The 25,288-nt window shown below is 46.2% G+C and overlaps 1 protein-coding gene across 1 annotated transcript in view; it reads right to left on the reverse strand.

Moving 5' to 3' along the window:
• The window catches only part of LOC135820180 (sushi, von Willebrand factor type A, EGF and pentraxin domain-containing protein 1-like), a 68,967-nt gene that overhangs the window by 19,666 nt on the left and 24,013 nt on the right, over window positions 1–25,288 (reverse strand). The window contains exons 2-4 of the mRNA XM_065333492.1: window positions 15,282–15,411; window positions 10,625–10,918; window positions 713–913 (exon numbers count right to left, since the gene is read on the reverse strand). Of these exons, the coding sequence (XP_065189564.1) occupies window positions 713–913; window positions 10,625–10,918; window positions 15,282–15,354 (568 nt within the window). The 5' untranslated portion in view covers window positions 15,355–15,411. The remainder of the gene's footprint in view (window positions 1–712; window positions 914–10,624; window positions 10,919–15,281; window positions 15,412–25,288) is intronic.

Genomic DNA, 25,288 nt, shown 5'->3' on the forward strand with positions numbered 1-25,288 from the left:
GACAACATGTGCCGTTGCACTTATTACCACCAGCAGCCAGAGCAAAGCGGCCAAAGCGTGGTAGGCCGTGTAAGAACCCAGTTAGCTCAGTAGACAAACACGCTGTGCCGACAGCGCCGCCTGTTCTCGTGCCACCACCGGCCCCACCACCTGGGGTGCCGTGGGTGGTTGGAGCTGAGGTGGGTTTGCCATCAGTGACCTGGCCACCACTTCTCGACCCACGGCGAACGGCAGCGGAGCCTATTAGCTTTGCACCTTCCGAGTTGGAATGCTGTTGGAGTAAGCATCCAACTGCTAGAGCTGTTAGCCAGTTAGTACCGTCGGTCAGTTTCGTGCAATGTTATTGCGCGAGCTGATTGTTTAGTAACTGGTTGTGTTAGTTGACATTATAGCGTTACTTGTAGTTTCTTGGTACTTTTTCTTTACGCTACACGGAAGGTCTCTGTACCAATTTCGCAACTAATTTTTATTATTATTACACAGCTTCGCGTAATGGAGATACGGTAGATTAAAACGAAGTAAAAAAACATACCATATCCTGTCATAGGTGGCGAAAAATTCAACTCAAGGGTAAAAGGAGCCAACTTCGAGTCAAGTCGGAAACCTTGCCACGTCGGGTGATATCTGCTCCTTACAGAAATTTACAGAACAAGAAATGTTTCCAAGATTTACAGATCAGGAGGCTAATCATTTAATATAGTAGTTAACTTACGAGTGCACCTCTGATAACCACTCCAAAAAGCCCATGCGCCATTTGCTTCACAATCTGCGTACCACTTCACTGAACTCTTAGTATACCCCAGATCACAATCGAGAAAGGCCTGCGACGGAAACACGTCTCCACTTGGATAGGTGATAGTTCCGTTAGCTACAGGAGATAATGCGGTACCACAGTGTTGACTTGGTGGTGAAACTGTATGGTAAAAATTCAAAGCAGAAGAAGGATCCAGTTATCTAGTTATTGAATCTGGTGATTTGATATTCAAGTCTAAAATTATGGATAATTTCACGAACTGCTATGCAGTTCTGTGTTATATACTGAATACACACGATCTCTTTTTCGGGGACACACCTCATCATGCAGACGCGATGGTGCCTGGTCGAGGGCTATGCTCGACATTAACCAACCGAGAGTTTATCAAAATTCTGCTAACTGATCCACATTGTCTATAATTATTAGCAGTATGCATTGTTTCAAACGGAGAATCAGCGGGAATTGAGAAGTACATGTATATTATGGTACTTTAGAAAAAAAGTACCAAACAGAACAAAACAGAAGTGATATTATTTTACTACTCAGTTTGGTACATGTAGAGAACTCTGCCCACACTTGTGATGATTTAAACTTGGATGGTGAGGTAATATTAAGTAAAAGTAAAAACAGACCATAAAGTTACTAGGTATGTCTAACAGTTCACCAAGGTAACTAGATTCTATACGTATTAACACACCTCTCTCAACTTCGATAATCACCAACGCAGTCTCCTATTCCACTATCGTTGTCTGATGATTGGTTTTATTTATTTATTTTATTTATTTCACTCAACTCGTGGTTCATGACCAATTGGCACGCAAAGTGAGAGAGAGGGGTGATAGCCAACCACGGCAAGAAAAGAAAAGAAAGGAATATAGAAAAAGAGAAGAAAGAAGGATAGACAAGAATCCAGCAATGAGATTCTATCGTACTACATTATGCGATTCGAGTGCATTTTTAAAGCTGGAAAGACATTTTGATGTCTTAACATGTTGCAGCCAAAGGCTGTAGGACAAAAACAGAGGAGAGTTTGTAAATGCGGCTGAATTAGCACGGGGAAGTGAGAGACTATTACGAGTGGACCGGGACAGAGAAAACCAATTGAATACGGAGAGATGAATGTGAATTTCACCAAGGCGAATTCTGTGGATCAAAACGCAAAGCTGCTGTTTGCGATTATCTTGCAGTGGCTGAGTATTGCTGATACAATAGAGCTCAAGACTAGGAAATAAACGCTGCTGGTTAAACAATATTTTAAGTAGAGATTTATGTTGGATTTCAAGTTTGTTCACAAGATGTTGACTTCGACTACAGCAAGACTGACATGCATACTGGAAAAAAGGTAATAGATACGAGCGATAAAACATAGAACGGCATGTATTTGGCAAATGAGAACGATGAGGATATAGTATGCCGAGAACACTACTAGTTTTCTTGCAAATATAGTCTACATGAGGAGCCCATGTTAGACAGTCGTCAATAAATATACCAAGGTGGCTATGTTCATGGACAATTTCTATGGTCGATGAGCTGCCAGGACATGATAAAGACAAATTACAGAAGTGATCACTAGCACCGCTACAGAAGAACATCACTTTGGTTTTACTAGTGTTCGGTCTCAGCTTCCAAGTCGACATCCAAGAAATGGTGGAGTTTATCTTTTTCTGGAGGTCATTGACTGGCAATTGCTTGCAACTACTTGAAGCGGAAACTGTGGTGTCATCGGCGAACAGTGAAACATTAGGGACAGACATCGGTAGATCATTGACGTAGACTAAAAAGAATAGTGGCTCCAGGATTGACCCCTGCGGCACACCAGAATTAATTGCCTGGGGAGACGAGAGGGTGTTGCCGACGCGTACAGCCTGTGACCTGTCAGTTAGGTAGCTTTCAAAGAAACAAAGCAGGTTGCCACCAATGCGATAGGCACCCAACATGGCAATCAGGCCTCTACGCCAAACAGTGTCAAAGGCTTTCGCCAGGTCAAAGAAGCACATGCCAGTATGTTCTTTCAAATGTCGGGACTGCATGATGTTTTGGATTAGGTGGACTAGGTGCAGAGCTGTGGAGTCCCCTCGCCGGAAACCAGACTGCATGGTATGCAAGTACGGGGACAAGTGTCGATATAGCTGATCGTACACAATGCGCTCAAACAGCTTTGAAATACAGCACAGTATGGAGATGGGTCTGTAGTTCGTTGCATCCGACCGGCAGCCTTTGCGCTTATAAATTAGGACCACTAATGCGTATTTCCATGCGGAGGGAAAGATTCCAGACGACAGAGAGATGTTAAAGAGCAGCGATAACGGATATGCTAGGCTGTCTTGGAGGTGTTTCAGGATTTCGTTTGGTATACCATCGTAACCAGGAGACTTCTTATTGGGGAGACTGCGTATGTATCTGGCTACAGTACGGGATGAAATCGTCAGCGATGTAAACGTTGACTCTGAAGGTATTTGGTGGATAGGAGGAACTAACCATTCAGGTCTATTCTTAACGCAGAAGCTGGTAAACTGCTCATTCAGAGCATCCGCAATATCAAGAGGCGCAGTGGCGTAACTTTGGTAAGACCGTGTGATTGCTGTTGGACTAGAGCCCAATGACGCTGCTGATTTACGAAGAGTTCTTATAAATGAGTGAAGTGATGGACGCTGGCTGTCGGTGAGAGAAGTAGTAATGGACTGGATTTTTTCCTTATGGGCTACACGTGATAACGTTTTTGCTATATTCCGCTGACGTTTGTACTGCGTTGCTTTGGACGGGGAAGGGTATTTTTTAGGGGTGAAACGAAGGTGTCAAAGGTTCGAAGAACCTTCGTTTTCAATTGAAACAAACCTTCGTTTTCACTTCAAAAGAAGGTTAACACACGATTTCTGAACACACATGCACTGATCTTCCTTGTATACAGGAGGTACTGTACTGTAGTTTGTACAGTCGACTAGTTTTGTGTCCACTTGGCTCCCGGTAGGTGCCATTGCAAGTCCATAGTAGGCCACGGACTGGGCTTGAGCGTGGCCATTCACGGCCAAGGTGTGCAGAAGTAGTCTTGGGCAGTTTAGGGTGCAAACTGCGCAGTGCAAAAGCTATGAGCGTGCCAATTGTGGTGACTGCACAGCAAACATGTGCAAAGTCATGTACTTTGTAGGGCACATGCACAGAGTGTGCTTCAAGAGGAACTGTGAACTGGTAAAAGAATCCTTCGACACCTTCGTTCGTTTTCATGAAGAAGGTTTGTTTGGCAAATTGAGACCTTCGTTTCACCCCTAGTATTTTTTTATAGATGCTGTAGAGGTCATGCTTTCTCTTAATGCCTGCCCTGAGCACTGGTGTCATCCATGGTGGATCCTGGCATGAAGGGCGGCTTCGGTTTCTGGTGGTTGACTGGTGATCGCGGTGAGAAGAGCAGACTGAGAGAGACGATTCGAGGACAGACGAGAAGTTAGAAACGGCTGTATCAATATCAAGGCCGCATAAAAGGTCACTCCAGTGAGTTGCGGCAATCTCAGCATTGACGCCTTCCCATTGCGATTGAGTGAGCAAGTGATGGCTGAAGCGAGGCGGTGCAGTGTCAGATGTGGACTCTGGAGACTGTGCTATGTCTTTAGCTATGGAGAGCCTGCCGAGGACGATTAAGTGATCGGAGGCACCCAGGGGGCTCAGGGATTCAATGAACGTGAACCTCTCGGGAATGTTTGTGGCGACCAGGTCCAGGCAGCCACGGGGCCCATTGGATGTAAGATGGGTGGGGAACGTAACAAGTTGAGACAGTGCTATGGAGCGAAAAAGGTTACACAAGGCAGAGCCTACAGCAGATGTTGAGTCGGAGGCACACCAGCTCTGGCAATGGGCATTAAAATCACCAGTTACAATGGTAGATGATGAAGCAGGTAGCTTAATGAGAGCAGTCCGCAGAGTGTCTACAAAATATTGTAGGTCAGCAGCGTGCTGGTTAGGGGGTCTATACAAGCAGGCAAACGACAGTGGTTGGGATGAACCTTTGGGAGTAGCTTCAACAGCAATTGCTTCAAAGTTCTGTTGGCAAAATGAGTGAATCTCTCTCACTTTGCTGAAGGCGGTAGTGAGCACCAGGATGGCAACAACCCATAGTCTCTTAAGGGGTCAGGGTTAGAGGGAGTTTGCGGTCGGTCACGGCGGAATACTGAATAATGTCAGGCTTCTTGGCATTACAAAGGATGGAGAGTTCACCGAGTTTGTTGTTTATTGAGCGTGCATTTATCACCGCAACAGACACGTGGGAAGAAGATTGAGTAGAATGATTAGAGGAACTAAAGGAGCTGGAGATAGGATAAAAGGGCTGTGCAAAAACATTTAGTGTAGAGTCCAGGCTCGAGGAACGGATGTGCGCCCGGAAGGAGAGAGTACTGTCAAATAACACTCCTAGCAGCTTGAGCTGAGGGCTCTCAGGCACCTGCATGCCATCAAATGTGAGCTGTGGGACAACATCCAGGGGTGGTCTGTGGCGGTCAAAGAGTATTGCCTGAGATCTTGATGGCTCAAACTTTATCTTCCTTTGGGCACCCCAAGTCTGCAGGCGGTCAATAGATCATCATCAGCACACGCCCACAGCCCTGAAGCCGTCGGGGCGTCACAGAGCAAGTATGAACAAACGAGCGCCATAAAAATCTATCGCGTGCAGCAGTGAGCAGGGACTGCACGTCAAGTGCAGTCCATGAGAAAACATTATCAAGCCATGACATTCTGGGCCTACCTCGGCCACGACCTCCAGCAACACAACCCTGAAGAACAGTCAATGACACATAGCCGGAACGAACACTATGACCAAAACATTGCAATTTCCTTTTACGAACAGAAACAATAAGTGGGAGTTGTTTAAGAATACTATTTATTTCCTCTCTAACAGACACATTCGTCCGGTGACGAGTGAACGGAATCCTGAGAAGGCGTCGATAGCTTCTCATTTCGAAAGCCTTGATTTTTTTCACAATTTCAGCAGTTAGGCTCCAAGACTGGCTAGCATAAAGGAATATGGATAAAACAATAGCATTGAGTAGACGTAATTTCGAGCCGATACTGATGTTTCTATCGCTCCAGATTGTTACTATTCGTGCAACAGCAGCCGAGGCTGCTGCGATCCGACTCCTCACTTCTTTGATTGAACGCTGATCATCAGTAATCGTGCTGCCCAGATTTTTGAACTCGTCAACCTGCTCGAGCTGCTTACCGTCGATGGCTATGCTTGCGGACAGACCTTTGCTGGTTCCCGTTACCAGCAGCTTACTTTTCTCAGTGCTGATTTTCTTGCCGTTCTTCTTCGCTGCCAGCCACCAGATCAATGTCATCTGCAAATCGCAGGTATGTTATAATGCGTCCACCAATGCTAATGGAACCCGCGAATCCCTCTAATGACCTAGATACCAGTTCTTGCAAGAAAATGTTGAATAGGGAGGGCGATAGAATGCAACCTTTCCTAACGGAATGGAACCAACTCCTAACCGTTGTTTCTACTCTTACAGCATTCTGGGACTGCTGGTACATGCTGGTACAGGGACTCGATCAGTGTGATGATAGTCGGGCTAAGCCCGCACTTGCGCATTATCTTCCACAGAGCTGCGTGCAAAACTCTGTAACAGTTTTACACCTACTTTCACCACTCACACCTTATCACCTTGTGTCACACCTACTCTCATATATATAACCAGTATATTGAGTAATAAACGCTCTCTTCTTCCTTCGCTCAATGAAGAACTATTACATTGGTAGCAAGAGGATGGATCTCCATCCCCTGTGGTCGTTCGTGGGCCTAGTTTTTGCCTCGGCTATCAGGTCTATCGTCGTCAGCATCTGGATCGTCAACCGTCTCCGGAAGGAAGCTCTACCCTCTACTCAGTCGTCACCCCAGTGCGTTCCTGAGTCTCGTGCTTCAGCTTCCCAGCCTGCACCGCGTGATCGCCCACACGTCAAGGAGCCATCCGTGTTCACCGGAGATCCCACCACGTTTCGGGAATGGGCATTTGCCGTCGAGTTGGCCTTGGCTTCGTGGCGCTTCGCGGATCCTAAACGTGAAGCTGAGTTTGCCGCCAGTTATATCGCTGGAAATCCGCGTCTGTGGTCGATGACTTCCCTGGAAGCCGGCACTGCATACCCAGACTGGTCGTCCTTGAAGAAGGCATTAGAGGTGGCTTACGGTGTGAAGTACGACCAAGAGAGAGCTCGGTGGAGTTTGTTCTCCCTCTCCAAGCGCGGCGCCTTAGGAGACTACATCGCAGAATTCTCGCGGCTCAGTTTTTTAATCACTGACCTGGATGGCCCCTCTCGCGCAGTACTATTTGTCGGGGGCCTGGTCCCGAAGCTCAAACGTGAAGTCATGAAGGAGCATCCTACAACTCTGCAGAAGGCGACAGAAGCAGCGCTCGCCGTATCGCAAGTGATGCCCTTCATTACGGTACGACAGCAGCAGGGGAACCCGGTACGTCGTCCACTGTCGGTTCCTGGTCCCCGTTCCAATCGCGAGGAAACGGAACGACGATGCTACATATGCCACCGACCTGGTCATCTGGCACGTCTATGTGACTCGAACCCAAACGTTGGACGCCAGTAAAAAGAGGGGTGCGATTACTGGCGTTGAGAGAGCACCCAAGGTCACCGTGCCAGTCGCCAACAGGTTTAGTTGCCTGGAGACAGACGACGTGGAGACCGATGATGGCGACGACACCCTGGAGTCTCAAGGCCCACAGTGCGTGCGGAGCTACGTCAGCAACATTGCCCTGGATTCGCACGCGCGGGACCACGATCTTCTTGTTGTGAACGGAAAGGTGAACGGCCACCGAGCGACAATGTTAATATACTGCGGGTCAACACCCGATTTTTTCTCGGAACGATTCGCAATAAAACAAAAGATGAAAACGAAGATCGTGGAGGAGGTTCTAAAGGTGGCCTTGGCGGACGGATCAACCAGTTCGCGGCCGCTAGAGACCACCGACGCTCGCTTGGCCGTAGGAGGCTATGGCGATGACCAGCGCCTGACGGTCTTTCCCCTTGATCGATATTATGATGTGATCCTGGGAAAACCCTGTCTCACCAGGAATAACCCAGCTATCAACTACCGCACCAACGAGGTCAAACTGGGTGCCGAATCCCTAATCGCGGGTGAACCCACAGGCGACGCTGCTGTTCCCTCGGAGATTATGTTCATCTCTGGCAAACAAGCCAGGCATGCGCTACGGCAAGGCGCAGAGGGTTACCCGGCTTGGCTCTCTTCCCCCGACGACAGTTCGTCCCATGAGCCTCGGAAGGAGGTACCTCCGGACAAGCAGCGTGACGTCGATGAGCTGCTGCACAGATTCTCGGACGTGTTCCCCGATGACCTCCCTTCACAGCTTACCCCAGAAAGGTCAGTGGACCACGAGATTGAGGTCGAACACAACTCAACGCCAACATCCAAAGCAGCGTACCGACTATCCAAGCCCGAGATGGATGAACTACACAAGCAGCTGACTGCCCTCCTGGGTAAAGGATTCAACGAGCCTAGTAAGTCCCCGTACGGAGCCCCGGTGTTCTTTGTTAGAAGGCCGATAGGTCATTACGAATCGTTTGTGACTGGCGGGATCTAAATAAGATCACTAATAAGACAGTTAAAAACAAAGCCTGCCTTCCGAACATTGACGATCTGTTCGACACCGTCCAAGGGGCTCGCTACTTCACGAAATTAGACCTCCGTTCGGGATACAACCAAATCAGAATTAGTGAAAAAGATGTACCCACAACGGCAATTAATACCCCCTTTGGACATTTTCAGTTTCGGGTAATGGGATTTGGTCTTACCAATGCGCCTGCCACATTCCAGGCCTTGATGAATTCAATACTGCAGCCCTATTTACGTGATTTCGTGGTCGTATTCCTTGATGATATCCTTATCTTCAGTAAAACATGGAGCGAGCATTTGAGGCATGTCAGCACTGTTTTGGAAACCTTGAGAGCCAACAAGTTATACTGCAAACCCTCAAAGTGTGAATTTGAAATGTGAATTTAAAATGTTGGCTTGAGACACCGAAGTGTATTTTGGTTCCTGCAATAGCCTGTTCTTCGCTTTTATATTTTTATTTTTATTTTTTATTGGGAACACAGCCCTACAAAGAGACATGTGGACGCAAACACAAAACAAGACACAGGGGATGTACAGTGAGCAACTGGACCGACCAGGGGTCTCGGCGTTAGCGTTGCAACCTGGCATTGAAAAAAGGGGGGGGGGGTTGCATGGTCAAGTAGCAAAAGAATAATTTGGTGCAAGAAAGAGGCGCTAGTAGTGCACCAAATAATGTAAATACGTGAAATAACTAAACCAGAAGGGAAAAAGAAAAAAAAGAAACCAATAACCATAACAAGCAAGTACTAGTAGAAAGGTAAATACTAAATGGGTCTCAATATCATCGGGACAGGTACTGTGTGGACCACAGCTATCTCTTTCGGATTAGATCATTACATCCGTTGACCTTGAAGGTTTGGAGGCGTCTTGCATGAGGTTCTTGAAGCAGGAGGTCCGCAGGCAGGTTGTTCCAGTGTGTGATGGCGGAGAAGGGGAAGGATTGCAGGAGGTAGTCAGGCGTTGTGCGAGGGTGTGTTCACTTCAGCTGGAAATCATTTTGCGTCTAACGTCTTTGACGTGTGCACATTCTAGCTACGGGAAGGGGCTTGGTTGGTGGAAGCATGGCCTTTACCTGGGGAGGCCCTGGAATGTAGTGCTGCTTGTACAAGTTTGATAGGGCTGCCACCATTGGCGAAGATGAAGACTTTGGAGGATGGCTCCAGGTCCCAGGAAATACAGGGCACGTTGCTGAACTTTGTCCAGCTGGGCGATATAAGTTGCGGCTGCGCTCGAGCAGACCAGTGGGGCATATTCAAGTAGAGGTCACACGAATCCATTGTAGATTGCCACTCGACCATCGTCGTCCAGGATGGGTGCTGCCTTTCGTAGGAAACCCAGCCTTTCGGAGGCGCGCAGTACCACACTGAGAGTGTGCGCTCTGTAGGAGAGTAGGGTCAAGCATGACTCCCAGCAGCTTCAGGGCATCTGTCTCCTGGAGTGCTTCACTTCCAAAGGTGACTGGTTGAGTGCAGGGGGCGCTACCTTGTTATTCCGAAGTTACTCCCGTTTGGATTTGCGAAATAAATCAACCAATATCATAAAATCACTAGGAACTAGATCGAAACTAGTGCCCATTTGAAACCCGGAAAATGGACATAGTTTACCGTAGAAAAACGCTCCTCGCTCTACGTTGTGAGATGCACTTTCGTACAGTAGGGGAGACAGTGCATGGGGTCAGTGCGTATAGGCAAGCAGATCTTGCAACTATGGGATGGGCGTTTGCAGCGGACTTTACGGTACAGTATCTGTTCCTGGCTTGGAGCCTCTTCGTGGCCCGTATACGCGCGTACTCAATTGCCCTTGCAAGGACTCTGCGTACGACATGTTGGTCCGCGAGTTGCGTACGACATTCCTCGCATCTGGAGCTGCTGTACCTGGGCAGTCTTTTGCCAGATGGCGAGAGACACTGCGGCGCCAGCAAGTGTGAATTTTACATTTGTGCCATACTCTTACAGTCCGGGAACCTTCTGGCAAGCTAGAAAGCACAGCCTTCTTCAGGGAAACTTTGACATACATGGTCCCCTTGTCAACTCCAAACCCCTCATGGCTAACAATCGTACGTGCACAATCTAGTTCATAACTAAAAATGGCCTTAGAGTACTGACTGTTCAAAACCTTGTTTAGTTGGTGGACTCGATCGCATAACTTGTGCCCACAATTTCCATGTTAAGTACAAACAACAGTGTTACAATTATTACATAACCATTTGATAAAGAGGAAATACTTTTTACTTTCTCAGATTTTACCTGCATCAAGTCTGGTGTTTATACACATGACAACATCAGCGGCTGGGCATGGTGTCACTTTAGGATAGCAAGTAACACCTCCGCTTCCGTCCGACACCCAAACAGAAACGGATCTTTTCAGATTGGTGGTGATATAAGCGATATAGGACTGAGAACATGTTCCAGCGATATCAGACATTGTCACCAATGTAGTTTGAACAGCAGTACACCTAGCTTCTGCAGCTGATGAAGCAGTTCCAATCCAGTTACCGTCGCTTACAAAATAACGCCCTCCGTCGTTGCAATTATAGTGAGCTAAGAAGAAGAAACCGAGGAGAGAAACAGCATAGACGAAATACTGCATAAAGCTTTAAACAGCGATTGAAATCTCAAATGGTATTGTTTGCTATGATGAATTATTTTTACATGCCTCAGGAAAGCTGAGAAAAAAGAAAAAATGACCAGATTGGGTACATAGACGCTACATAAACAGTGCAGGTGAGGTACGGTACACTTCATTTTCGCTCCATGGACAAGACAGTAAGTTAACAAAGGGTTAAGAGAGCATGTCTGAGAAAGCCGGAACAGCTGGGCTGGACCATCTTTACCAATTTCGCCCAACAATTGCAATAAGGTTTCCTTTGGGGTCTGCAACAACCATGCAAAAGAGCCCGTAGCACAACTTATGGGCACCTTGGAACTGGGGACCACCTCGAAATGGGTCCAAGATGCGACTGAATTTTGGGACCATAAATGAGCCCTTGTATAACGTACAAAATGGATCTAAGAACAAACCACCAACAGGCCAAAATTATCTCACCTGAATTATGTTCACATCACCACCACATAGCCCCCTGGCTAAATCCGGTGAACCAATGTCCATTTTGTCCAATTATCACCATATTTTCTTACTAAAATGGCCCAATGTCAAGGGCCATAGCGGGAACCATTTACAGCGTCCAGGTGCACTATCTCCACTATCACCTAGGACATGTCTCGAAAAACAAATGTTCCACATTCCTTGGAAATAAACAAATTGGAATATTTTCCCTTCTCTACATTGCAACTCCGCCAATTTCCAACTGGATGAAGGAAAGCGACTCCTGAATCTCCAACATCAGGCACCGTTCCAGACGCCATGCACTGCAGCACTGTCATCTCTACCGGGTCTGACAAGAAATATGCTCTGTCAACCCTTATCACTCCAAACAACAAGCATGTCCTTCCCTGAGCGACTCGAATGTCACTAGCAGTATTAAAAGCTCTGTAGAAATGCAAAAATACTGAACAATTCTCGATTTGTGTGATCGAAACACGATATTTTTGCCTCCTGAAACTGGCCATGCGACGCGTGACATAGCAGATCGACGCGATTGGATCGACTCGATCGACAAGCAAGATCATAATCAAAATCTGCACTACTTTGAATTATCATGTTGATCAGCAACTATGCTATGATGTTTGCTGGTTAAACGAACCATGAAAAGGCATGATGCACAGGATTTCACCGTATGGGACTAGCTGTAACCCGATTTACAGACAGCACTTATTTGACTGTTCGATCACGTAATCGCCACAAATTTGAGATTGGCCTGTAGGGTACAGAAAAACATACATTCACGGCTATTTCGTGTATCTGTTCAGTTGGAGTGTGTTTCTTGCATTGTTTGAGGATGCCAACAGTATTTTTTGTTGCGGGCATGAATGACATCTGTTGCTTGAGCGATATAGCTCGACACAGAGAATTCAAAAGAAGAGGTTGGTGCGACTTGGGCGATACTTGAGGAATTGTGTGTTGCTCCCTAGCTGGGAGCTCGCGGTTTTCCTGCCTACCTGAATTCTCACTTGACTAGATCACAACTGCCAATCTGTGCACACGAGAAGTCCATCGAACCGTCCAATTGGCAAACCTGCAAGAAAGCACCACTCCCTGCACAATACTCAGTGGTTCCGGGGATTCACCCTTCGTCAGTTGGGCTTGAGTGGGCTGAGGAAGAGCAACACTTATATTGTGCCCTCCAAGCACAACCATCACCTGGGATACAAACTCACAGAAACGCTCCGTTTCCAGCGAGACAAACACGTCGTTAACACCAGATGGCAACGTGAGACACTGTCGCTCTTGGAGGTGCTGAACAAGTCCTGAGGACCGTTGGCCATTCACAACGTTTTTGCCTCCAAACTATCTAATTCGCACGCCGGAGCTGGGGACAACAATGTGAAGAAGAGTTTGTTGCGACTTCGGCGATACTTGCCAAATTGTATTTTGCTCTCTACGTGTCAGCTCCTGAGTTTCCTGCTGACTTGGCTGACTCACGACTGCTCACGAAAAGTTCATCGAACTGTCCACTGGGCAAACCTGATAGAAACCACCACTGACTCCTCAATACTCAGTGTATCGGGAAATTCACCCCTCATCAGTTGAGCTTGAGTAGGCTGAGGGAGATTGTGCCTGAAGAGCACCACGTATATAGTGCTCTTCAAGCACAAACATCACCAGGGATACAAACTTACAGATGTAGCAAGAACCCACCACCCATCGTACCCCCTGCTAGAAGGTACAGCGTGATGACACAGCCTGTTGAGGCGGGGGAGCAGTGTAGCAAGAAGGACCCATGAGTGTGCGTTGTCCCTGGTAGCCGAATCGGTAGGGCACTGTCCCGGAAAGACAGGGGTGCTGGGTTCGAATCCCGCTCCTGGATTCTCATTTTGCAACATAGAGACGCTCCGTTTCCAGCAGCGTAAGTCAGTGTCGATCATGGAGGTGCTGAACAAGCCTTGTTGCCTCCAAACGATATATCTTGCAAGCTCGCGCTGGGGACAACAATGTGAAGAAGAGGTTGTTGCGACTTTGGCAATACTGGGGGAATAGCGTCTCCATTCCCACCGGATCTATATTCCTGCAGCCAGATAATATGATGGCCTCAACACGGTTTTGGTGTTTTGAGCATAGACATCCAAGCCCTATAAATCATTTTTCATTACGAGGTGCATTTCAAAATAACTTCCTTGCTAAAGACGATGGAGTCGCGCTGAGACCAAACGCTGCTCGGTCAACCAGCCCTGCATTGTCATTCGCAGATTAAACTGTAGATCTTTTGGAGACAAATAGGTGCTCGACACCAAAGCTACAGCAAGCAGACTTACGCTAGCTCCACACCTCGCTGCATGCTGTGAACTCCGGCAACTATGGTACATGTATGCCAGAGTCGTGTTTCTGATCAGCCTTTTTCATCGAGAATTTGATTCTGATCTTGATTATCGATCAACTCGATCAAATCCGTCCACCTGCTAAGTCACGCGGTGGTGTGGTCGGTGCATGGTCAGCTTCAAGCCGCAACAACATCGTACTTCGATCACGCAAATCGAGTTTTGTTCAATGTTTTTTGCACTTCTGCAGAGCTTTGCTGCTAGCTGCTAGAGTCGCTCCGGGAGGGAAATGCTGGTTGTTTTCAGTGACAAGGTTTTCAATTCAAATTTCTGCTCAGACCCTGTAGAAGTAACCGCACTGTGGTGTTTTGGCGTGCTGACATCCGGAGTGTTGCCTGGTGTTGGAGCTCAAGGTGTCGCCTTCCGTCAGCGGGAAGGTAATTGGCAATGGTGCAATGTGGTTAAGTGAAAATATTCAAATTTGTTCATTTCCAGTAAGCGTAGAACACTTTTTAAGCGACATATCTTGGGGGGCAGAGGAGATAGTCCGCTGGTCTGCAGTTCATGGTTAAGAAAAATAGACGCCTGAAATGTTTCCCACTATGGTCCTCGGTAATTGGCTATTCTAGAGATGAAATTAATTTTAGTGATATCTGGGGAAGATTGCCATCGCTTTCCTGGATGTAGCCATGGCTCTATGTGGTGGTGAAGTGAAGACTAACCAGGTGATTTAATGATAACATGGTGGTGGTTTGTTCTTAGTTCCATTATGGACGCTGTACCAATCTCAAAATTGAGTTGTACTTTCGGGCCATTTCGAGGTCGTCCCGAGTTGCAACGTGTCCGTAAGTTGTGCAACGAGCGAGTTTGCATTGTTGTCGTAGACTCCAAAGAAAACCTTCTTCCAACATTTGAGCGAAATCGGAGAGATGGCCCAGGCCAGCTTTTCTTGTTTTCTCAGACATGCTGTCGTTAAAATCTGATCGAGAAAGATGGAGGAGGACCAGTAAAATTTACAGAGACAAGGCGAAAGAGAGAAAGAGGAAACCGAGAGATAGAGAGAGACACGGAGAGAGATAGAGAGGGAGAAAGAAAGAAAGACACAGAGAGACAAAGAGACGGGAAGAGAGAGAAGGAGGTATTCCTAAATGCATTTTCCCCAACTCATATTTAAACCTTTTTAAGTTTCTTTCGTGGCATCTCTCCCAGTTCTTGTGTGTAAGTTCTCACCTCTTTTCTGATCCATTGCCTTATGCTCTTTTATGTGCACCATTGCCTTCAGGAGCGCTGTATTTTGTCCTCGCATCCTATTTGGACATTTGACTCCAGAAATGCTTTATCTGAAATGGTCATGGAAATCTCGCATAACAACTGCACTATCATAATCCGATATCATCATTATTCACTTTTCTCGTTTTGGTAGGAAGTGGAGAATCCTCCCTCTAGTGAGAAAGCAGTACTGCCTGTGCCCTGAGCGAATTGAAATAAAAGAATACAACAACAACAACAACAACAACAATTCCCTTACCGACATATTGCTGTGCAGTCACGGACATTACTGCTGCGCTGAGGACCAGTATGACTAGATACCACGATTTCATCTTCTATCCTATGCAATAGGAGTTTTCTTCCCAGAACTGCGACAAACGCACGGCACCCTGTGAACATGCACAGACACAGACATAGGTAGCGACGTTTTCATTTTAATTCGCAGAACCTAACCGGCGGTGTCGCCAATGATAGCAGGGTGTAGTACAAAGGAAAGAACACTCGGTCAGTGAATAACTTAAGAACGAAAAACAGGGAATGTGGTAGACAGTACACGACTGGGACTGTGGAGTACCCCAACCAATCAAAAGGTGCTTGTAGTTTTCAGTTGTGGGTGCTACTGCTAGCAAGGCAAAACGGCAGGCGGGCATGTTTCAACTGGCGGTGGTGGGTAATTCTACACTAGTCGGATCGCAGGGAGGCAACCAGAGGACGCCACGAAACCGTAGAGCAAAGCTGGAAGCACAACGGATTTCGGGAAGTATTCTCTGAACCTTCTTGCGAGGCAACGGCGGGCTCACCACAGTTATGGCGCCGTGTCCAAGACATTCCTTCCAGCAATGGTAAGGTGTGTTTCAAATCGCACGTGCTCGTCTTTCGTGCTGCCCTGACTTCGCATGGGGGACTACTGCTAGAGTGAGTTTCTACTGAATTTGACAGTAATGTCTTGGCCGGAGGTTCGCAAGAAAAGTCTATTGCTTGTGTTCAGGATAATAATTATTCCCTTCTGGATGTGGTAAGCAACTCGGTTGTAGACTTTGTGAGAACTCGCGTTACTTCCTGACACTCAGGGTGGCTGAACTTGAGAGCAATACCATCAGCAAGCTGGACTGAGAGACGGGCTGGCAATTGTTGGCACATGCCTGGTGTAGGAACCCTGTGGGACGCCACATGAGCACGTACCACAGACAGCAGGTGATCCAGGGAGTTGCACTTGTTTGGTGCGTCTTTTGAGGGAGTTTGCAAATCAGTGGAGAGCAGTGCCGGGAAGAACCACGACGAACAGATCCCGTGGAAGAAGTTCATGATTGACTTTGCCAAAACCTTCGACATGTGCAGCAAACACTTTCATATCCACCCGTTTTGACCACAATAAAGCCTTTGTGAAATGACTATCAGCATATTCTGTTTATCGCAATTCTAAAACCATGTCAATCTTTACCAGGAAAATTGAAATTATTATGATTTCCATGTTCCTTGTTTCCGTTGAACACACCAATCCAGCTTGGCAATTCTTCGCATAAGCCAAATGAACAAAAGAAACGAGGAGCGAGTGAAGCCAATGAGGAAAACAAACACATGCAACTGCAGAATAGGAAAAAATATTAATAATAATAAGACAATCCTAAAAGCACACGAAATATCAACCATTTACTTCAATGAAATGGAAAACTAATAAATGGAGCATCAATGCAATACAATAGAGAGTTTAAGAAGCACTTTATTTCCGACATGACGCGAGTGTTCCGCTCGCGTTATTTGGGTCGCGCGACGTATACAACATGGGTGACCTGCAGGTCATGTCGAAATTTGGAGTTTTCCTTCAAATTTGACGTAAATAGCGCGTCAGGTCGGAACCTCACTCCGCCTGTTTAAGATCCGTGCCGCCCTTTATTCACTACGACATAAATAGCTCATTATCCACATGTCCTTTGCGTCTCTGTGTTTTTCACTGTTTTATTTGACATTATATTTCTTTAAACAATCGACGAGGAGACAATAGTCGTAAAATGGCAATAAATAAGATAAATTGTGCACTCATAACAACAGCAAAAATGAAGAAAGTCAAGTTCCATAACGTTTTCTTGTGACTGTCATCAGTGGAACGCCGTCACATAAAAATGTAATAACTAAAACACACACTTATATACATGTAGCTAATATGGTTTCAGGTAGAAATACAGCAGCTAACAAGTACAAAAAGCGAAGTTTGCACCTTTGTAATGTGTGAATATAGTGTATGTGAGAAAGGTAGTGGCAGATGAATGTGATACTGTGTGAATGAATGTAATGGTGCGTGTGTATTATTTGAAGAGTGTGAGTGATACAACGTTTTCTTTCTGTTTACATAGCACAGGGTCACGAGTACGAATATACACAGCTTCCAACACCTGCAGTTGCTTGAAGAAACGTGCGCAACGAATAACACTAAACCAGGAATCGTCAAACACCTTACGACATTCTGGACTGGACACCAAATGCTTGTACACTGCAGACTTCCTCTTGTCAACATCAAACTCCTCCTCATCACTACTCTCATCCTCCACCTCCATTCCAATGCCGCCGTCCATCCCATCGCACTCGTATTCGTCGTCATCAGTCTCCATCTCCTCGCGACACCGCTTCCCTCTCCTTGATTCGTTCTGTGCCGTGCCTGTGCTTCCTCCTGCGTCTCCTTGCCTTGTGTTCTCCACTTGTCTCAGACGTGCCTCTGCTAGTCTCTTGCTTCTCCTCGGTTCTGTTCTGTTTTCAAGTTGTTCCCCTTCCGCTCTTACCGTTGCAGCAACATGGTTTGTTGAGGAGCGACCGTCCGGCGGCCTCCCTTGCCGTGGTCCGGTTTCCGAGGGGGGAACCAGATTAGTCTGCTCGTTCTCCATGGAAGTAGTCGGTGTTTCTGTTTCCGAATTGTGAGCCGTGCTAGGTGTAGAAATAGGCAGCGGATGTTTTCGTGGTCTCCCACGCTTCGGCCTGCTTAACCTGGCAGCCTGGGACAACAATGATAATGGGACGTGCTGCTTGATGCGTTCGGACAAGTGTTGAAGCGTCCTGCCAACATACCGACTACCACATTGTCGGCATTCAAATTGATAAATGAGATGGTTGAAATGGTGGGTTGGCAGGACGTCCTTCAACACTGTGAACGAACGCACCGTTGTAAAGACAGTAACTACATTCACTGCATAGTATGTCTTTTGCACGATCGATTTCACTGCATGACTGACTTTTGTTGATTCAGAGCCTTTCCAAGGCAGGCATAAGAACACCCGACACGGTGTTGGCCCGATTTTGTGTTCCTTCCGTGGCTCTTTGCTCGTGAGCAGTTTTGCTAAGAGTGATGATGGATATCCATTTTTCAGGAAAACTGAGCGCAGGAAATCGAGTTCAGGTTGTAATTTACTGTCAGAGCAAATGCGTCTTGCCCTATCCACCAAGTTCCGGACTAAATTGATCTTGTACTGGGCCGAGCAATATGAGTCATACATTATATATTGTCCTGTAAACGTAGGCTTACGATAAACCGATGTGACAACACCATCACACGTCCTTTCGACTAAGACATCCAAAAACGACAATTTTCTGGATTCTTCGTGTTCACATGTGAAGCGCAGCGCAGGATGGACATCATTCAATTCAGAAAGAAAACGTTGTATCACTCACACTCTTCAAATAATACACACGCACCATTACATTCATTCACACAGTATCACATTCATCTGCCACTACCTTTCTCACATACACTATATTCACACATTACAAAGGTGCAAACTTCGCTTTTTGTACTTGTTAGCTGCTGTATTTCTACCTGAAACCATATTAGCTACATGTATATAAGTGTGTGTTTTAGTTATTACATTTTTATGTGACGGCGTTCCACTGATGACAGTCACAAGAAAACGTTATGGAACTTGACTTTCTTCATTTTTGCTGTTGTTATGAGTGCACAATTTATCTTATTTATTGCCATTATATTTCTTTACGGAGTTGTTTTACTGTTCATTTTGCTACTCTTTCTTTTTCCCTCCCCTTACTTTTATTTATCGCCGTGGTTGGCAACCACCCACTCTCTTAACGTTGGCCGGTGTTTTCACCGAGTCTTGAGATGTAATAAATATAATATATAAATAATGTGCATCTTAATTTGATTCATTCCACCCGATCTTGGTGACAGGCGACGACGTGAGACATCTCCAATAGACTTTCCAAACACAATTGTTTGAATTCTTCACAAAATCGAACTTAGAAGTTGCGACTTCGGCAGTAATAGTCATGAAGTTGATTGTTCCAACTAGGAACACACGCTTCTTGCCGAACTTGCCACTTGACAGACTCACGACTGCCATCCGGAGCACACGAGGAGCACGTCGCACCTTCCACTCGGCAAACCTGCAAGAAAGCACCACTCCTTGCTCAATACACAGTGTTTCAGGGAATTCACCCCTCATCAGTTGAGCTTGAGTAGGCTGAGGAAGATTGTGCCTGAAAAGCACCGCTTATATACTGCTCTCCAGGCCAAACCATCACCAGGGATACAAACGTGCAGAGACGCTTTTTTTCCAGCACGACAAACAACTCGTGAAGCTCCAGGTAGCAGCGTGAGTCAGAGTCGCTCGGTAGTCGTGAGTCACTCAAGTGGAAAGTTCGGCAAGAAGCGTGTGTTCCTAGTTGGAACAATCAACTTCTTCACAAATTATCGAATTATTGATTTGCGCATGCGCACTGTGTCCATGATGTCGTAATTGATATGGCATGAGTCGGCAGTGGTATTTCTAACAAGCACAGAATAGATGAACAAAATCCACAAGGATTTACCGTGAAAAGACCGATTTCTACGTTTTCCCCAAAAAGTTGCAATTGTGCGAATCAAAGATATGTTACATTCGGTCTTTGCAAGCTCATAGCAGCCATATCGATAAAGCAATCTTACTCAAATTTTTAGACATGATGTCTGGAATCTATACGGGCAATTTGACCCCGCATTGGACGAAATCAGAGCTAGTTGAAAATTTCACATAATTTTGACCCCTGAAGGTAGATCGCCACCTTAAGTTGAGGTGGCAGACTACCCAAAAGTCCGCAGAAAAATCGAATTTGTAAATTCATATTGAGTGCTTCATCAGGTGAAAAAGCATGAGTAGCTGCAAATTCTCTGAAGATTTTGTCCCGATCTGACTAGCCGTTCAAGAGTTATGACCGAAAATGTGCCCTTGCAAGGAAAGTTTTTGTTGCACGCTGTCATTTGCTGGCACGCGAAAGTGTGCAAAATTTTGCTCCAAGTCCAACAAATTCCGTTAAAAAACCACGTATTGGGCTGCACGGCTTTTGCCAGCACCCTCGTGATGTTGCAGATATGTGGCTTGATTATTGTAGTAGACGTTGATTTAGTGACTTTGGCAAGTTTGAGTTGTGTCAAGAAGTCAGGTAGGATTCAGTACTAGGCAGTAGTAGAACGTGAGTGGTAGTGTAGCGGGACTGGAGGCAAAACAACAGCTCGAAACTAACTTTATTAACAATTCTCTCTCTCTCTCTCTAGAACGGCAAAACAGCCTCTAGCAGTAAAACTCTGAACTCATCGTGACAGATAAAATAAACGCAATTTATGGAAAATAATCACAAACAGCAACGTACTGTCATGCGATCGTTGTATCGTAGAACTAACGTCGCAATGAACAATACGCTGAGCGTATACGCAAATGCTGAGCTTGTAGCGAACGTCGTATTGAACAGTACGCTGAGCGTATACGCAAATAATGAACTTGTAGTGTGACCAACGCGTGACCAACGCTACAGTAGTCTTTGCCGGTTTCTGAGGGGCTTGGCTTCTTTTGTTGAAATCACAATTACTCGTGTAGAAATCATAAATGCCAGCACCGCTGCCCAAATACTCTTCGCTCACACATAATATTTATAATATACGAAAATATTTTTGGAGTGGCTTATATTAAGAACGTGATTGTCTTGTCGCCACATATACTCCCATACTGATAGACAATGACATCAGCATGGCAATTGAAAGTTATTTTAGTTGGGCGCAGCTTGACGTTAACCGGATAAAATAATGATTCTTGGCGAATGTTCAGATATGCGCGCGGATTAGGGGGGGGGGGCGAAGTCACGATGCAGAACCGACTTTTGACCATCAGATAAATTTACTTGGACCGAAGTAGCCTGAAAAATCCTCGCAACCATTCCTGGAATTGTATTGCAGCATTGTTCAGATGTCCTGGCACCTCCATTTACCACTCTAGTCAATGCATCCGTGACATCAGGTACTGTGCCAGTGTGTTTTAAAACATCACACATTATTCCACTGTTCAAGAGTGGCGATGCAACATCCTCTACTAACCTCTACTAACTATAGACGAGTGTCATTGCTCCCTATTCTGTCCCGGATTCTGGAGTTCTTTGTAAAGAAGCAACTCACAGCATACCTCACGCAACATAGCATATTACCTAGCAGTCAGTTTGCCTACAGGAAAGTGCACTCTACGGAAGATGCATTAGTTCTAGCCGCCAACCGTTGGCTGTTGGCCAAACTAGAGCGATAATACACAGGTATTGTGATGGTTGACATGTCAAAAGCGTTTGACCTTGTCCAACATCAACGTCTGATTGATAAACCATTCACCCTGGGAGTCAATGGCAGAGTATTGTTATGGTTGGCTAGCTATCTGTCTGGTCGAACTCAGCGTGTCAAGGTGTGTTAGGCTCTCTCTGATGCAGCCCCATGCTCAAGAGGTGTGCCCCAAGGCAGTGTGCTTTGGTCGCTTCTCTTTGTCCTTTACACGAGTGACATTTCCGACGTTATACCTTGCATTATTGTTCATCAGGAATGCGCGGACGACATCTTCCTAGATTATTCTGATTCAGATCTGGACACTGTTTGCAAGACGTTGACTACGGCTGTGACACGTCTGTCTGACTGGCTCTCCGAAATTGGGCTTCTGCTGAATACCGGCAAAACCCAAGTCATGGTAATTCAACCTCGGGGACTCACTGGCGACATACCAGTCGTCAAATGTAAGGATCAAGCCTTAACTGTTACCTCCACTGCCAAATACCTTGGCGTAACCGTTGATGATCAGCTATTCTGGCAGCCACATGTCTCCAGTGTTGTGCAGAAGGCGTCAGTCGCCATCAGCCAGCTATGGCGCCATGGGCGATCTCTGCCCATAAGAGCCCGCAGACTTTGGTTCATTGGCATTGTGCAAGCACGACTAACGTACGCATCCAATGCATTCTTCCCGTCGCTGACACAGCAGCTGCAGAGTCGTTTAATCAAATCCAGCAAATCAGGAATTCTTGCAATTTTCCGACTCTCCAGCCGTGCATCCACAGCCCCCCTCCTCGTGCGCCTATCTATTCGATCCCTAACTCACATTTTAAAATACAAGGTTTTGTTTTTTGTTTTCCGTTGCCTACATGATCTTGCAAGTCCTCTTTTCTGCACCTACTTTCTGTTGATGGCTAACACAGACCAAGCATCCCGGACAGGAGCAGCGGCTACTGCAAGTGCCTTTCCTTCCTGGACCTTTCCTTATGTCAGTCATTGACATTTGTGGGAAGCACTCTTTGGAATGCCCTTTCCAGCGGTATTCGCCTCCACAGTGCGGCGATTGCCTTTAAACTGGCTCTGAACAGAATTACTTGTAAGTTGTAACCACCTTGCTCCGCATCCCTAAACATTACTGCATGTTTTCTCGGTGTTTTCTTCACTGCATGCTCACACATACACACACCCATTTGAATTATATACAAACTTTGTGCTTTGGAATTATCATGTTATGATTCTTTTTAATATTTCCTTCTCTCATAATATGATATTCGTTCTTAGCAGGAACCGGAGGTTTCTCCTCTCGTGAGAAGGCAGAATTGCCTGTGCTCTAAACGAATTCAAATAAAAGAAACAAACAAACAAAAATATTAACTGGTTTTGAGGGAAAGAGACAAACGGGAAAAGTCTGAAGAAAAAATTGACTGTCACCACCAGGACTCGAACCAGGGACCCTCGCTTGTAGCCAGCGATGCTCTAACCACTGAGCTATGGTGTAGACAAACAAAAATAATGTGATATTTCGGCCATTTTTGAGGGTATGCAAATTTCAAGGTTCCCTTCAGAAATTTTTTCTTGGGCTTTGCACAATCGATCCACACCCCAAAGGGAACTTAGCTGAAAATTTTGAGCGAAATCGGAGAAATCCACTTGCACACCTACTTTGGTATTCTCAGACATGCTCTCTTAATTATAACATTGTAAAAGCCAGTAAGGCCAGTAAAGGAAATAATAATACAGTGGGCACTGGCATTACTGAAAAGCAGCATGTACTGGGAGTAGCCCTTTCCCAAAGGTGCTCTTTTAATTCGCACTTAGTGCTTTTCGCGTCCCTCCAAACATGCTGACAAAGTGCTCTTTTTTCAGTGGAAACAGGCAAAAAGTGCTCTTTTTTCAGTGAAAACAGGCAAAAAGTTCTCTTTTTTCAGTGAAGCATAGCCATGATACATGTCCAGATATGAACCCAAGCTGAGAAGTGAACACGCACTCTTCCATTATGGGTCCACGAAAGGCAAAACAGGAAGTAAAGTTCAAAAACCCACTTTTTACAGCATTGTGTACACCGGGCCGCGGGTACAAGCTTCACCAACTTGTTGCCCCTCCCCCACCCCCCCCCCCCCCCACCCCCAAAAAAAGCGGCGTGCCAAGGCCCATCGAGCACTCGGAAACTGTGATCGCATGCATAAGCAAACAGATCTTACCACTTTTTTAGCTCAAAAAGCTCAAAAAGGGCGAAATTCACAAAAAAACGCAATAAACGGCGAAAGAAACGGGCTTTTCCAAAAAGGGCCAAAAAGGGCGAAAAACGGGCTAGCACCTTTGGGAAAGGGCTAGCTGGGAGGGATCGCATGAATCGGTGGCACTGTGGGATTTTCCTGATGTCGGGCTGGAGCTTGGTCCACAGTGATACACATTGTAATGAGGCAGAATGTGTGCCAGCGGATGTCTTAGTGACTTGAAATTTAAATGCTCGATTTCCCTGACTACGTGTAGCACGGCCGGCATTAAGAGGACTGAACTTATCCGTAAGCAATGTGCTGCATTTACCTTGAAGGCAGCGCCAAGTGTAGCCAAGAAGCTTGTGGCAGTACATAACTTCTAGCGAGAGCAATCGCAATTGGCAATACAGCGGCGCAGATGGGGATGCAAATGGAGCGTTGTAAACACAGCGGACTGCGCGCTTGAGCAGACGCTCTAGGCGCTCGAGCTGATGTGAGGTGAGGCGAGCAGAGAAACGGTGTATACACCAAAATACAAGATTTACTCCAAATTGGTGGAATGTATGTATACGATGTATGTGTACAATGAATATTCAGCATTCGAAGGTGGGTTGGCAGCTTGAATACCTTTGAAATAGTTCCGTAAGCAGCTATAATGACAAAGAATAGCTGAGGAGTGCGGAGAAATGATCCACATATTCGCAGCTGCACCCTGCGTGGAGTCGTTCCGCAATCTCGTCTTCCATTTCTTCCTCCACAGCTGAAGACATGACGTCGCTGCCGTCACTAGCCCAGGACTCAGAATTTATCTCAGGTCACGACTCCTCATCTTCCGACTCTGTCAAGTCATCGACTACCTAGAGCCGCATCGCAGCAGGAGATGACGGCTGCGATTCCACCTCGCTGTCCACATCGATGTTGGAACCAAAGAACGTCTCATCCTCACTCTGAACTTTAGCGGCAACTTCAGCATCCGCTCTCCACCAGGCTCGAGCTAGGTGTACAGAATGACTGCCGTGTGTGCTCTGCGAACAGCTCTGGCGTCCGCAGCCATCGCAACAAGATCAAGGAGCATTCCAGTCGCCACTCGACACCACTTCTTCAAAATAAATCACAAATCAACCATTTTTCTCGAAAAAATTACAAACCCTCTAAGGGTCGTTTTCGCTGATTGAGGCTCAAATTATGAACCGTCCGACTCTCTACGGTGCGGTTTTGGCCCGCATTCACAACACAATACTCCAAATCGATGAAATATCTTGGATAGATGTTCCATATCTTCCATACAGCTGTTTTTTTTTAATGAAATGAGTATATTTGTTTGGTAAAGTGGCGCGATTGCGTACTTTCTTCATAGAAAACTAAGAAATGTGGATAACCGCGGCGATAGTCCGCACTAGCTTTAACCCTGCCTAACGCTTCGTCCCCGTGGGGTTTCTGCTCTTTGCACTAAGCAGCTGCTCACTGGCGGAATTCGCTTCCAGCAGCATGCCGCTA

The sequence above is a fragment of the Sycon ciliatum genome, chromosome 6, assembly GCF_964019385.1.
Source record: "Sycon ciliatum chromosome 6, ocSycCili1.1, whole genome shotgun sequence".
In the NCBI taxonomy this organism is placed as follows: domain Eukaryota; kingdom Metazoa; phylum Porifera; class Calcarea; order Leucosolenida; family Sycettidae; genus Sycon; species Sycon ciliatum.